The sequence below is a fragment of the Stegastes partitus genome, unplaced genomic scaffold (assembly GCF_000690725.1).
Source record: "Stegastes partitus isolate 25-593 unplaced genomic scaffold, Stegastes_partitus-1.0.2 Scaffold1102, whole genome shotgun sequence".
NCBI classification, from domain to species: Eukaryota; Metazoa; Chordata; class Actinopteri; family Pomacentridae; genus Stegastes; species Stegastes partitus.
This window is the reverse complement of record NW_007578833.1, coordinates 24,926-37,942: the sequence shown is the minus strand read 5'-3', so window position 1 is coordinate 37,942 and position 13,017 is coordinate 24,926. Positions and strand designations below refer to the sequence as shown.

At 40.7% G+C, this 13,017-nt stretch overlaps 1 protein-coding gene across 2 annotated transcripts in view; it reads left to right on the top strand.

Moving 5' to 3' along the window:
• Positions 1 to 9,594, top strand: part of gprc5c (G protein-coupled receptor, class C, group 5, member C) — a 27,137-nt gene extending 17,543 nt beyond the window's left edge. The window contains exons 4-5 of one of the 2 annotated variants that reach the window (XM_008296132.1): positions 6,291 to 6,392; positions 7,564 to 9,594. In XM_008296132.1, coding sequence (XP_008294354.1) covers positions 6,291 to 6,392; positions 7,564 to 7,596 — 135 coding nt within the window. In that variant the 3' untranslated portion in view covers positions 7,597 to 9,594. The remainder of the gene's footprint in view (positions 1 to 6,290; positions 6,393 to 7,563) is intronic. The other variant, XM_008296133.1, reaches the window with a different exon arrangement.
• Positions 9,595 to 13,017: the final 3,423 nt, after the last annotated feature.

Below are 13,017 nucleotides of genomic sequence, written 5' to 3'. Positions count from 1 at the left end.
GGCAAATGAGTGTTTTTTTCCAAAACACTGACACAGAAGCAGTGACATCGCAACAGATCAGATAAACAGACACATAATGTCAAATATATTACAGATTAAATATGTCTGCAGCGTGAATCAGACAGGATGTGGAGCAACATGTAGGTGTGGACCTTGATAACAAAACCTCCTCTGCACTGATAAAAAGAAAAAGTCACACTGCACACACAGAAGAATCAAATATTAGATTTACAATAATGATCTCATCATTTGTAACATAATGACATGACTGACTGACTGCTTCATTTGATTTATTAAAGCCAGTTAAGCCTCTAAACCCCAAAACTCGACAACACACTTAAAATATTTATTTATTTAAAAGATATTTGTCAAGAGGAAAACTAGTTTTGGATGGATTTGAGATCATTTTGGACAAGTTTTGTGTCCTTTTAAGTTGTTTTATACAGATTTTAGATCATTCTGGCCACTGCTGAAGTTGTTTGGGGCAGCTTGTAATTCATTTTCGACAGGTTCTAAGTAAATCTGGACATGCGTTATGTCACCCTGGAAAAGTGTTGTGTCATTTCAGCCATACTTGAAGTTGTTTTATTCAGATATAGATCATTTTGGGCAGGTTTTCTGTCATTCTGGCCACTACTTAAGTTGTTCTGGGCAGACTGTAAGTCATTTTGGACAAGTTTCGTGATATTTTGGCCACGTCTTTAGCTGTTTTAAAAAGATTTTAGATAATTTGGACAGGTTTTGTATTATTCTGGCCACTACTTAAGTTGTTTTGGGCAGACTGTAAGTCATTTTGGACAAGTTTTGTGATATTTTGGCCACGTCTTTAGCTGTTTTAAAAAGATTTTAGATAATTTGGACAGGTTTTGTATTATTCTGGCCACAACTTAAGTTGTTTTGAGCAGATTGTAAATCATTTTGGACAGATTCTAAGTAATTCTGGATGCGTTTTATGTCACCTTGGTCAAGTTTTGTGTCATTTTAGCCACACTTTAAGTTGTTTTGGACAAAATTTAGATTTTCTTTCCCCTGATGTTTGTCATTTGAACTGTATTATGGTGCACAGAAGACATTTCTGAGTTCTCACTCCTTCTTCTTGGTTGTTTTGTTTCCGTAGAGCTGCAGGACTTTATAGTTTATAGTGAAAAATGAGCCCACAGTAAGGAAAAATGTAAAAGGAGCTAAAAAAAAGGCCCAGAAACTGCTTGAAGTTCAGAGGGTTAAAGACATTTTCATGATATTTTTAAAGCCATTACAACAATATTAGCTGCTGCCAGATTATGTAATCTTCTGCCCCCTGTCTGAGCAAACCTCCCCCGTCCTCACATTTCACTTTCGGTCGTTATTCCACCGGCTGCTGTGGGCAGTGATTTATCACCGAGCCGAGTGTCGTAGCCTGATAACCTCCAAGTGTCCCGAGGAGGTGATACGAGGCGACGGTGTGATTCAGCTTCAGCCGGCCCGTCATGTGCGATTTTATCAGCGACTGTCACTTTCACATGATGGACGAAAACTATGCACAAAACTTCTGCTGAGGACCAGATAAGACGCGTGGGAAGATCGATGGGACACACAACAATACGCTCCGTCTTCTCCACCTTTTACGTCCAGTCGGAGGACCTTACCACTTCTGCGATAATGTCGAATCACAAAAGCTCTGACCTCAATTTATTACGCAGAAGGTGGCAGCATATTATGTAAGGTCTGCAGGGTGAGGGGAGGACATGCAGCTCTTTGTTTACATTCCTGTTATACAAGGATGTGCTCTTGAAGCCAAGTGGTCTTTGTTGTCCAACGAGGCCACAGACAGCATGAAAATGATGGACGACATAATGAGTGTGACCTTGTCTTCGACTGAAAATGTTGAAATGAACCAGCGACATAATTATGATGTTTCACTGAGAACTGGACCAGCTTTAACGGGACATTTAATGTGATTTCTGTAGTTTTTCTGTTATTTCTACTTAGCTAAACAGCTCAGACATTTTTATTTTAAAGAAAAAACAAGGTCAGGTGTGACATTATTACCTCGACTGCCCAATAAAGTTTATCTGACTTATTATAATCATGAACATACTGTATGTCTACCTGTAAAATGATGGATTATTATGAGTATTTTGGATGCACCTACTTTCACTTTAAGCTCCAAATCAATTCATTACCAGAAGTCTCTATTCATTATCAGCCCGGTTTTTCCAGCACTCCATATTTTTAACTAGTTTCTTGCTCAATACAAAGTTTTTGCAACAAATGGACCTAGATTTTCTCTCCATTTGTGACTTTTAGCACCCCATACATCTTGATAACATTTGTTTTTACCTCCTGAGCAGCTGCAGGCGTTTTCCTGATCTCGTGGACATCTTTTGTTTGCCTCCAGAGCAAAACCAGTATTTAAATGTGGCATTTTGCCTCATGACAGTCGGCTCTGTTGTTTTTTTGTTTGCTCTACATTTAAACTTTGGTTAAACATTGGTTTCTCCTCTCTGCAAATATTTTAGTTTTCCTGCTGGCAGGCAGAAAAGGCCGACGGGCTCAGGAGAATAGCATAAGATCCAACTGACATGCTCGTAAAAACTGGGAAAAGTACTTACTCTCAAAGGTTTATGTGGAAAATATCACTAAATCCCAAAGTGGCACCTGTCTGCTGGAGTTTAAATCCAAGTTGACTGTCTGAGAAGAGCATGTTTTTCTGTAATTTTTACATAAGACAGTGACTAGAGTTTTTCATCTAGAACTGGGAGTGACATGATGTTTTATTTAGGGTTAGGCTTTTTGAGCCTTTTTTAAACTGTTTGTTTTGTTGTGTTTTAGCTACAAGCACATGATCAGAAACTAGAATATGTGACCTTTCGAATAATGCCTCCATGCATGTGGTACTTCTGCTAAAAGCTTTTCTGCTTGGGTGTTAAATTACCCAAAAAAAGGGGGTTGATGTTAAGAGAATATGCTCAAAACGCTCCATCACATATGAAATAGAATCTATAAAATATACTTTTATGTACCTGCTAAGCCTACAGGACAAGTTATGGCACGAAAAGCTGCCCATGGTAGAGCAAGGGAAGACACAGAATAGTTTAAAAACACATTTTCAGACAGCGTCTCCAAGGAGACATCGATGCTGTTAGTGGTTAACGCAAACAGGTGAGAAAAGAAAGACACAGACAGCAGCTAGTCAATGTCAGAAAACTGTAGAAAGGGAGTTTCAAAATCTGTGCAACCGGAGTTCAGTCAACAGTCATGTTACGTTCAGTTGTACGCTTGAAAAGTTCCACACATAGCTGAGGAACAAACTGGAACAGAGAGCTAGAAACAGAAATAGAATCACTGAATGTCAGATTGCTGTTTTTTGGGGGGTTTTTTTACAGCTACAGATAGTAGGAGACCCAGACAAGTGCTGTCCGACATCACCGTTTCCTACACAAAGCAACACCTGCAGTCCAAGCAGCATTAATCCAGATCAAGGTTTCGGGTTATAGTCTCTCAGAACTACCACCTTTCACACCTTCATTCATTTAATTCCGCTGCCAAGCCTTGAGTCATGTGAGTTGGGGCCGATAATAAATACAGACACAACTTGGATCTAGAGGTCAAACATCGTCAAGAACCAAACAGAAGTCCGGTTGCTTGTCGCTGGAGCTCTCCGGGATACTATGAGCTGTACACAGACGTAAACTCCCTCAGAACGACTTCCTGAGACGTCATGTCCAACCACGCTGAAGATCAAATGTGTTCTTAGTGGTTACGAGCAGCCTCACTGGACGGTGGAGCGGTGAACCTGTCAGCGCCCGTGTAATAGTAATAACAGCAATAACTGTATTTATATTACACCTTTTGAACACAAAGTGCTTAAAGGGAAACAGCAATACAACAGAAAGCCAGTCAGGCCGAACAGAATAAAACACTGAATTTGCGTATAATTAAATCCATACTACAAACGCAGACCGATAAAATAGCAAAAGCACCAACAAAGGCAGAGCAGCACACTAAGAGGAAAATATGGAATCATGGGATTAGAGCAAAAGATAAAGAATAAATAGAATATTGTCGTCAGTAGCGTTAAAAACAAAAGGTGAAAACTGCTCACATTACCAGACGATTAATCCAAGGACACACTGGCTGTGTTTCTGTATGACTGCAAAGCAAATTTAAGCAAACTTTTAAGTTGTTGTAAAAAAAAACAGAATGTAATGTTGTCAAATTGTGCCACTTTCATTAACTTACAAGAACTCTTCTCTGCACCTCACAGCTCATTTCACACTTTACTCTGCACATTATTTATTTTTGATAGTTTTCATGCATTTATTGTTTATATATGATGTAAATAATCTTTATTGTTATTGTTTTTTTGATAATATTCACAACTGTACATAATGTTTATTTTGACAACTGTTTATTTGACATAGCTGATATGTTTGGTGAACTGTATATGCTCACCTTTGACAGCTGCACGTCCTTTTCTAGCACCAATGTGGATGAGAAGCTAATTTTGTTGTGCTGTTGTACAAAACAAGGACAATAAAGATTTATCTCATCTTATCTAACTTTTTGTATTGCGATTCTTTAAACTGTGTCTAAAGCTAAGTTTAACTGTTATCGGAAAGCCGCGGTGGCTATCCAGCTACAGCCATAACGAGATAATATTTGATCCACTTGTCCAGCATTGCAGATTCTGAATAAATGACACGGTGAGAAAAGAACAGATTAAATTTCAGGCTTTTATCTTTCATGATTCCTGAGATATTGTTGTTCAAACGGCCTCAAATTTCAACCTGTGAAAAAAACCTGCGGAAAGTGGGTTGACGGGAAATTTAAGTAAGTAGTTGATATTAATCTAAAGCCATTTTAAATATTCATATGACGAAAAGAAAGGTTTCCAGTAAATCAGCAGAAGGATGCAGAGAAAAGTATGAACGTGTGATTTCAAATGCGTGATCGTGTCGGACGATTTCATGAAACCAGCCTGATCCCTTTGTGCCTCTATCAACCGCTGGGTCTTGTTTGAACACTGAAGGCACCTGAACAGCAGACGTCTGACTGCGAGCTAACTGGTCAGACGCCGCCTGCATCCTGCTGATAAACGCAGGTATTTGAGACGCCGAGCGATTTGTCCAATCCAGCGCAAACACAAACACGGCGCGTGATCGAGCTCAGAAATAAACTGCAGCAAAATGACAAGCGACCACGTCAGGCTGCCAACGTCCACGAGTTCCACTTCGGTTGACACAGACGACACAAAGGGTTGTTTACACTGTGTAGCGTCATTAAGTGAGACACACTTTCCACAGGGTGCATTATGAAGTTAGATAACCAGTTCAAACAACCACCACAGTGTTTACTTCAATGCACATACAGTTTAGCAGAGCTGGAAGGGGTATTCACGTGTTTTACATAAACAAAACCCGCAGGAGTCACCACAAAAACAAGTCGGCATGCAAAATTTGCTGAAGTAGATGTACTTTAAATGTGAAAAATGTACAGTGTACAAGTGGATTATTTTTGAGGCATTTGAATGGAGCTTTTCTTTAAACCTTTTAGGGAGCTTTTAACAGCATCTTGTGTTTGTTCTCAGCAGGTGAAGTTTTATACGTCATCGTGTGATACTGCAGTAAGAATCTGGTATCGTTCTAAATAAACATTTCTGCTAAATAATTGTAATTGGAATAATGATGCGAAATGAGAGGAGGGCGACATTTCCCTTTTCTTGTTCTCTAAAATGTTTGATATAAAACAATCTGAGAAAGATGAGTCACTCTGTGGTTGAACTGCAGCGGAAAAATTACATTTCATTGAGGAACCATAAACCAAAAAGGTTCAGAAACCACAGATGTTTTAGTGGAGTAAAAGAACTTTTTGGTCACTTTGTCGCACTGAACATGAGAATTAACTAAAAATGTCAGACATTCGTCTTTATTAGTTCCTGAGATGTTGCTTAAACAGCCTCAAACTTCANTTCTCAGTGCAGAAACCAACGGGTGACGTCACGGTAGCTACGTCCATCTTTTATACAGTCTATGTGTATTACCTATTCTCTACGGAGCAGAGGGTTTTGTCTTTCTGCTCACAGTTATTGGTAAGTGTTTTGATTTCACATAAAAGTGGGCCTCTTGGTTCAGGTGGAATAATGGGAGATTTTGCAGCTAACTACAGATATCGGTACGACACTGTATGTCTTCGTAAGTCATGTTCAGTGGTTCCATGTGAGAGTGGCTCGGCAGACACTCACAGATCCACTCCCTCCCTGACTTCTCGGATGTTTCTGTCGCTGCCCCTGTTATTGTGACTCCACGCAGCAGCCAGCAGAGCCGTCCCATGACATGACAATCCCCAGAGCTTCCACCGGCTCCGCGGCCCACAGCGGGAGCAGCACCCCGTCGACACACACCGAGTCCAGCGTAGGTCCAGAACGCCTCTTCTTCACCCTCAGCTCTTCTTGTCACCCGCTTGCCTCCGGATGCTTCTCTGTTTAGCTCTGAGCATGTCGACCTCTCAGCTCCTGCTGTATCCATAGCAACTTCTTCTACAGGTTGACTATGAATCACCTCTTTGTCTGGGTTTTTTTTTTTTTTCCCACCTTGTGCTGTTCAACTCTCTCTCAAGGCCTTGTCTTATACCTCCTTTGTGCAATAAGCTAGTTGGACTTCTCCTGCTGCGATACAAAAAATAATGTTGGTGAAGGGTGTTTGATTTTTGTCGATTTTCTTCGTGCAACATCCTTGAAGGAGAAACGTTTTTGATGCTTTACCAATGTGACCGAAAAGTTTGCAGCTCTCTCAGTTGTGAAGGAAGAAAACTGTAGACTCAGAAAAACAAACTTTAAATTTCTAATGCAGCATAAATACTACTCTGCTTTCCATCTATATTCTAACAATGTCCGCATGTTACAAACCATCACATTAATTTAGATAAAACACAGTCTGAGATAAACTAATGTGTTAATATAAACTGCAAAAGAATGTTGTTCTAAAGAGACATTTTATTTTTGTGTCTCTTTGCGAACACTTTGCATTTATTTGTCTTTACTTTTGTTTCCTTTTGTGTGCATATATCACATTTCTCGTTTTGTAAAGCAACGGCTGATCTAGATACCAAATCACAAAGATTTGTGGTAGATACGATGTTAGATAAGCGCTGCACTGCGTTTATCTTTGTTTAATATTTGCAAATATGAGGAAGTAAAGTAGGTAAACTTCGAACAAACACAAGTGTGAAGCCATATTTTAGTGGTAAGCGAACTAACAAGCATCTGCATGGATGCTGGAGAGGTGAATACACTGCTTTAAGGTCTCCTGTTGATGCTTGTTTGCCTCATTTCCTTAATCACTAATATCCCCACACATAAGAAACAATAAATAGCTTTTAGTAAAATAGGGAAAGGGGGATTTACAGAAGGCAAAAAAGGAGTAAATTTAAATTACTAGTGCGATTTGAAATTGTGAATTCATCCTTCACTGCAGAGAAAGCTGCAAAGTTTTCACGTTTCAGACTTTCAGGGAGTAATTCAGCGGAGTCGTCCTTTAAAACGACATAACACTGCTGTCTACCATCTCTCTTCTTCTTCTGCAGGGACACGGTCTGCACAGGACGCCCCAGTGGTGAACAGCCCGTCGCTCTCCTGGTCAAAACAACTTCATAACTCGTCATTTGCACCTGCTGACTGTATGTTTGCTGTTGAACTGCGGTTCCCTGAGCTGGCTTTAAGAGGAACCCCGACACATGGAGGTGAACGCTCGGTCACCCCCCTGCTGGAAAACAGATAAACCTCCCATTGACAGATTGTCCACGTGCCACCGGGTGTCAGACAGTGAAGAGCTTCATTTGGAAGTCAAAGGATGAAGCTTTGCTGCAGAACAAAGACTTTTTGCATTAGTCGCCGTTCGCTGACAGCGAACTGAGCTCTGCTGGACCCGATCACACCGATGAAGAGGTGCTGACGGCGCACAAGCAGTGGAAGAGAACGGTCTGAATGTTGGCTCAACACCATATTTACATCAGCGGAACATTGCTCAGTTTGAAGACAACGTACCCTAAAAGCAGAAACACTATCAGAAAGATTGCATTAAAAATACTCTGCACTGTCAAGTTTAATCACATGATGTACATTTTTGTGCCTGGATTGTGAATATTGTTAATAACCACAAAGTTCACACATAAAATTGAGCTTCTGGTGTTGAATTAATGTAAATACAGTTTGCTGGTAATGTGTCTTTGGTTCTTCACTGCATGGAAGTATTGTATGAATGTGTGTATTTAATACTATTTAAAGCACCACGGCGTGCTGCTTAATTATTTAAAATAATTTCAAACAATCATGAGAACAGAGAGCTGAAGTCCTGCCCGTGGTGAGTCGGTTCCTCTCAACAATGCTGGATGTAGTTCCTCATGGAAGGTTCGTTTCATTGATATTTCTGAATATGATACGCCAGTTTTCTGTCTGCTGTTTTGGATTAACAGATATCTGTTGCTTTGAACAACAGTGACATATGAGTGCTTTGAGATGTTAACAAGGATAAGAGTATGTTGTCACCCTGGAAAAGGAACTACTCATGATTCTGTTGACTTCATGTGGGAGAGACGAGGACTTAAGTTGGAAACTGCCAGACTTCATGTGCTGCTGCTTTTCCACTCACACTAACAAAAAAAATAAGATAATAATAAAAGTACCAGCTACATGTAATCCAGAATGTCGTGCAGTGCCTTCACGTAGCTCAGGCTTTCAACACTAGAAGTCGCGTGCACCAAATGCTTGATGTTAAAGCCGCACTAGCGCTGCTGCTACCTGTCTAAAGGCAGTCGAGGCTAACCATTAGCATGCTAACGAGCAGGTAACGTAAACGGGAAAAAACTCTACTGGACTAAATTTACAACACATGAACATAAACCTCCGAGGCTTACAAAGTTCTCGTGACCACAGAAAAGCTTTTCCAAAGTTTTCACTCACACAGGGTGACAGTAACACAACCCAACGTTAAATCAGCAACACAACCTCGCACACAAACTACTACAACATGAACAGCAAGTAATACCACTGATTAAATATTTTACTGAAGAGGAGTTTCATGCTGCTGTCATCGGGCACCGTATTTGCTAAATTTTAATATTTAATCGGTTCTAACAGCTGGCTGGATTAATACTATTAAAATTCCACCATTTTCAGATCATGTCAAAAGAATTGATTTTATCAAAAACAAGTCAAACGCTAACATGCCTGTTTGGAGCATTGCTGCTACGTGTGCAGCTGGAACAGGACTCGTTAATATAAAGTACCAGCTGAAACTCCATCACCTTGAATTCTGTGTACAAATGTTATGTTTTCGAGCTGCTTACTGGCCTCTAGTCATCTAAATACGCTAAATATCTCCATACACAACTCATGGTGTGTGTTTTTCACCCCAGACTGCAGTGTTGCTGCAGCTGCACGTGTTGTTGATATATTCAGAATCAACTGCGTTTACCTTCGCTGCCTTCGACACCAAAGAAAAACAACAATCAGCACATATTTACAAGTATGGCATTGACTTAATACATCCCTGTTAACAGAGACGTCACGTTTGCTTGCTTTTGCTGGCATTTCTGTACTTTTTAGTGCAAAAAAAATAAAAAATTAGAAACCTTAAAGGTCACAATTGCTTATTTTGTTGGTCCAGAATCAAAATGTATGCAGCATGTGATGATAGAAACAAGGAAAAAAAGCAACAAATGGTCTGAAAAACTGCTCAAAATGACTTCACAGTCCAGCAGCAGATGCAGACTTTAGTTAAATAATATCAGAGAACACATTAAAGAAAGCCTTACAGAGGAACTCTACTGTCTAACCAAGGAGGGACTTCAGCTGTCTTCGGTGTAACGTATGGAAGTACTTTGATTACCCAGATTACGCCCACAGTTTGTTTTTAATGTGCAACAAATAAAAATTCAGCGGCGAAGTTATGACTCGCGTGTTTTCTACTCGGTCGGACGTGATCGAGGACGCACTGCGTGGATGACTACATGTACCACTCCAGTACAAATAACACTCATCCGTTTGAATAAAAGGCGCAGCAGGAAGTTATCCGGTGACCCGACGGCTGTGTTGTTGCTACGTGAGAAGAATAACAGCAGGCGCTCAAATTCAATCATGTTCATCAACTGGTGCAAACACACGCATCGATTCTGCCTCACCGACATCAGACGGCTGAACTCATCAAGGTCACCAGAGGAGACAGAAATAATTGATCACAGTTTCAGTTATCTGCTGCACATGGCAAAGACCGTCTTCAACATCCGTCTGTGGGAGAGGAAGCGCTGCAGAGAGTTCAATAACTGAAGATGCTCTCTGGGTTTAGATAGTTTCTCTAAAGACAATAGAAACTCGTCACTNAACAAAACAAAGATGGTGGAGCAGAAATTGTTGTAAAAATGGGATGATTTGTGAGGGAATGACTCCATTATGGTTTCATTAGAAAGAGTGTTGACGGGCAATTTTTTATTCTTGATATGTCAATCTAAAATTTCCCAGATAACATTTTTACTATCCACAGTTTACGATTAAAAAGTTTCAAGCAAATCAGAGATGGTTGAGCAGAAAGGCCCTGATCATTTGAGATAGAAATCATTACTGATTACTATATTCTATCAATAGATCGCTCTAAATCCTACATACTGGAAAGTCGTCAGTGGGATCTAAACTTGACTCCATTGTGGGCAAAAAAAAAACCCAAAGCAATGAGCTGAAAGGTTTCAGAACATTGGGTTTACAGGTGATCTCAAAATAATAATCAGTGCCGCCGTAGAGCACAAATATCTCCAAACCGTGACCACATGTTATTTTCCAGAGCTACATTTAGCCGTCTGTTTGTTGCAACACTGACTGATAGACTCAGCAGAGCTGGCAGGTTGACCGGAGCTCTGGCACTTCATGGCACCTCCGTCCCTCCAAAACAACACCCACCTCCCAGCCAGAGAGTCCCTCCACCCTCCACCCTCCAAACCCTGCAGGCTTCACCCACAACACACATTTACAGCTTCAACTGCTGCACGCCGACGTTAAAATGAGGCTGTTGTACAGTAACAGCTTTACATCCCTCAGCTCCTCACTGAGGTTTGGGTTCACTGACTGAGGCGCCAACGTTCGAGGTCACCGATTGGTCGGAAACACGCCGAGCATTCAAACCCCTTCATTTACTCAACCTGCACAAACCTTCGTGTGACCTCAGCTGCAGAGTAAAAGAATGATTTACCAGCTGAGCAGAGCAAACACACGGCTGAGTCACTCGACAGTTTGGTTCCGACCGTCTATAAGCACACGGACAGTGAGGAGTTAGTGATTTTCTCTGAAGCTGCAGTGAGAGTTTAGACATTGCAACACAATGAAAACAAATGTGACAGCGGATTTAGTTTCAGTTTTTGTATTTGTACATTGAGCCCCGTTTGCACAAGACTAGTATCACTTGACTTGCAGTAATTTGTAATAATTGCAAAAGTCACCTTTGATCCAAATTCTGAACAAAGCTGTGACGTCTTTAATATGCAAAGTTAAATTTCCACCAGAGAACACATCCTGTGATAACTTTAGTCTCATACGAACAGGCCTCTCATCTGGGATTTAGCTTTTTTTTTGCAAGTTTTCGTTTCCTCCTCTGCATTTTTCTGCCTTTTTACCAAACAAGAATAACGGAGGCTGCAGTGGCAACTCTGAACAACAATTTTTGCATCATGCTGTCTGTCAGCAGTTACTATGTGGCCGGCAAATTAATATATCCACAGGTAGTGTTAGTGAATTCTTGTAAAACATAAACTCTGCTAATGTCGTGTGAAACATGGATGTTGGGTAATTTGTGAGCAGATCACGTGTACAGTGCATTTCGAAAACAAAGCAACAAACTGCTTGATAATAAAACAAATTAGACGAATCAATGAGATCGAAAACATCCGACATAAGTTCCTGCTGGAGTTATTGACTGAACGATGCTGCAAAAATGACATCTTCTATCCCTCCTTCATTCAACGATATAGTCATTTATTAATAAACGACTCCATTTGTTGCTCAGGTTGCAGTTTTTTTAGATTGAAAACTTGCACAACACAGTGTAAAACTCAACATTATGCAAATGAGGAGCTGGAAACACAACAGAATGCACTGCAGGGCGGGTCATGTGTATAATGAAGGGGAAGCATTGAAGTGACGGATCCTGTGCCAGTACTGGAGCTAGACTGCCTCTCCAACACCAGCTGGCTCCTGTCACACCATTTACAAGAATTTGAATCATGTAGCAGTAAGAATAAGTGCGTTTATTGTACTCCATTAATGGTACCAAAATTGTTAAGCATTTGCACCCCAACTGAGCTCATCTGACTGTGACACCTCGAACACCTCGTTGTCGTATCTCGAGCAGTTGTCTGCTCGTTTGGGTCTAATTAGACGCTTCCTCTGATGAGTCTCACTTGTTTGTTACTGACTCGTCCTCTGAGGAGAAGAAGCCTCTGTAGTCTTGTGAAGGTCATTAGAATCAACAGCCGGTGAAAAACCAAACAGCGTATTAGACTCTTGATATAATTTTATTTGGTGTGAGGCCGCCTTGTTATTAGTCCACAACATCTGGGCTGAACTGGGACAAAATGTAATAAAAAAATAGATGTTTTTTTTGGCACCCTTGCAGCCAGACTTATAGCAGATTTTTTATTTTACTGTGTAGATGGGAGGTAACTCACTGGTTCTCTCTGCCTTCTTGCTCAGTCCAGGTTAAACACACAGTCAGCTGATGTTGCATTGATGTCATCTGTCCTTCCTCGTCCTCCTCTTCCTCCCACTTCTTGGTTTTACCGATTACTGCCTGTGAGAAGTGGGCGTGGCCAAAGAGCAATTAGGTTTGTCATTGTGACAACACATTTTAAATGTTGAATGTTGCACCTAACACAGAAAACTCTTCTGCAAAGAGTGTGAAGTGGAGTTAAAAACAGAGTGCAAAAGTAGAAACTGTATTCAGTAGACCCGGTTTAGGCTTTAGTGAGTTTCTTTGTGGCCACTTTGTCTCTCTTTGT